The sequence below is a fragment of the Limulus polyphemus genome, unplaced genomic scaffold (genome assembly GCF_000517525.1).
Source record: "Limulus polyphemus unplaced genomic scaffold, Limulus_polyphemus-2.1.2 Scaffold7371, whole genome shotgun sequence".
NCBI classification, from domain to species: Eukaryota; Metazoa; Arthropoda; class Merostomata; order Xiphosura; family Limulidae; genus Limulus; species Limulus polyphemus.
In genome coordinates, this window is record NW_013672981.1 from 40,523 (window position 1) to 42,478 (window position 1,956).

Genomic DNA, 1,956 nt, shown 5'->3' on the forward strand with positions numbered 1-1,956 from the left:
CTTCTTGCATACTTTAGAAGCATAGTGGTGTCACCTAACCAATCCTTTTGTAGCACCTATTTGCTGTTACAATCGTGCATTCCTCTAACTAACTATTATAGAAGAATAGTGCTGCCACCTAGCCATTCCTCTAGTAAAAACTAATACAATCACACAGTTCTACTTTAGAAACACAGTGTAGTATTGCTAAACTTCGAAGATCCCGAAATAGTACGAACAAAATTAATTTATATGCATTGTATATTAATTTATGAAGTGGCATGATTATTTTTGGTACAGTTTTTATATTGAAATTACAATAACATAACATTCAATGATAATATTTTTGTGAAAAAGTGGTATAAATGTAATTGTACAAAAAAAAAACACTCGCTGATCCACAGCGGCAATCCAGTGAATCTATTGAATTCTAAAACTTTTTGTTTTGTTTTTTTCTTCACGATGCTGTGAATTCTGCCAAATAAATGAGCATTTTAAATTATAACAGAAAGCTTTTTGATATGTATTCTTTAAAATATAATTTAAAAATTATAACTTTTCATGTCTAAGGTGGTTTTACTTTTGCATTTAATATTTTGGAGCACATCGTCTAGAAAAATGACAACACGAGACCTTTTTTTTTTTAAGTAGGTACAAACAATCTGTTTCATTATCATAACCTACACAGGAAAGCTATTATCGTGGCCGGGGTCGTGAGGAAAGAGTAGTGATTAGTAGCAGATGGGGCTTTACGAGGTAATAATGGGGTCAAACACACCTGACGATATAGCAAGACGTTTTGTGGAAAGTGTTTCTTTGGGATATTCCCACACTTCAAGAGTCGACAACGATTGGTGCGAGTTACATAACGATACATTGAAATTCAGTTACCACCAATCTTCTGACACGTTTCACACAAGTAGTTATGTAATATAACTGTCTTAGTCTGGGTAAGTTCACTTAGGTTCCGTTTTCGTCTTCCATATCGACAATGATGCCAATCCGCCTACCACAGTTCCTCACTTTGTAAATAACCTCCTCTTGCATTAAGTTAAAACACATGGCAATGAAGGCCATCCCGATCAACAGATACAGAGAACAAATCATAAGTTTCTCCTGCGCATTCGTGCCAAGTTCTCTGGAGTCCCCAGGAATTAGATCCCCAAAACCGATCGTGCTAAGCGTCACGAAACAGAAGTACGAACCATTTAAAAAATCCCATCCCTCCCAAACGGAAAAAAGTGCCGCCCCACCCAAAATGTACCCCACGAGAATCAACAAACACAGTGTAATAGGCACTGCCACATGCTCGTTCATAAACTCTAAGCCTTTTCCCAGCTCTTCAGGAATTGTCTCAGTCCTAACCTCGTCCTCGGGGGTCATGTAGAGTTTATGCTGAATTCCAGGTTCCACGGAATTTCGCGTGTTGGGTGAGTTGTTCGTCACTGTATGATGGGCGCGATAGTTTTTCCTATGTCGGTTATGGTCTGAGGGCTTACAGGTACAAAGACGACCGTAAACGTATCGAAAGGCCTTTGCCAGAAGATCTCCGATGTTTGTCAGATAAATCAGCATGAGGGGGATCCCAAAAATCGCATAAACTATTGTGATCAGTTTACCCCAGTTTGTCTTGGGAGCACTGTTTCCGTAACCTAGAAAACAAAACAAGGAAACAATTATTTCTCACCATTTTATCATAAAATTTATCACTTAGTAATTACCACGAGATTACTTTAACTTACCTGTCACTGAATACTATCAGACTGCTTTAAGTTACCCGTAAATGAATATTATCAGACTGTTTCAAGTTACCTGTCACTGAATATTATCAGGCTGTTTTAAATTACCCGTAAATGAATATTATCAGACTGTTTCAAGTTACCTGTCACTGAATACTATCAGGCTGCTTTAAATTACTTGTTACTGAATACTATTACACTGCTTTAATTTACTTGTTACTGAATACTATTACACTGC

At 37.2% G+C, this 1,956-nt stretch overlaps 1 protein-coding gene across 1 annotated transcript; it reads right to left on the reverse strand.

Annotated features, from left to right (window-relative positions):
* Positions 1 to 315: 315 nt before the first annotated feature.
* LOC106474568 (TWiK family of potassium channels protein 7-like) lies at positions 316 to 1,631 on the reverse strand (the record flags this gene model as incomplete). The annotated part of the gene is made up of 1 exon (XM_013935256.2): positions 316 to 1,631. A coding segment is annotated over one exon (692 nt), but the record flags the coding sequence as incomplete, so codon positions are not given.
* Between the last annotated feature and the right edge of the window lie 325 nt (positions 1,632 to 1,956).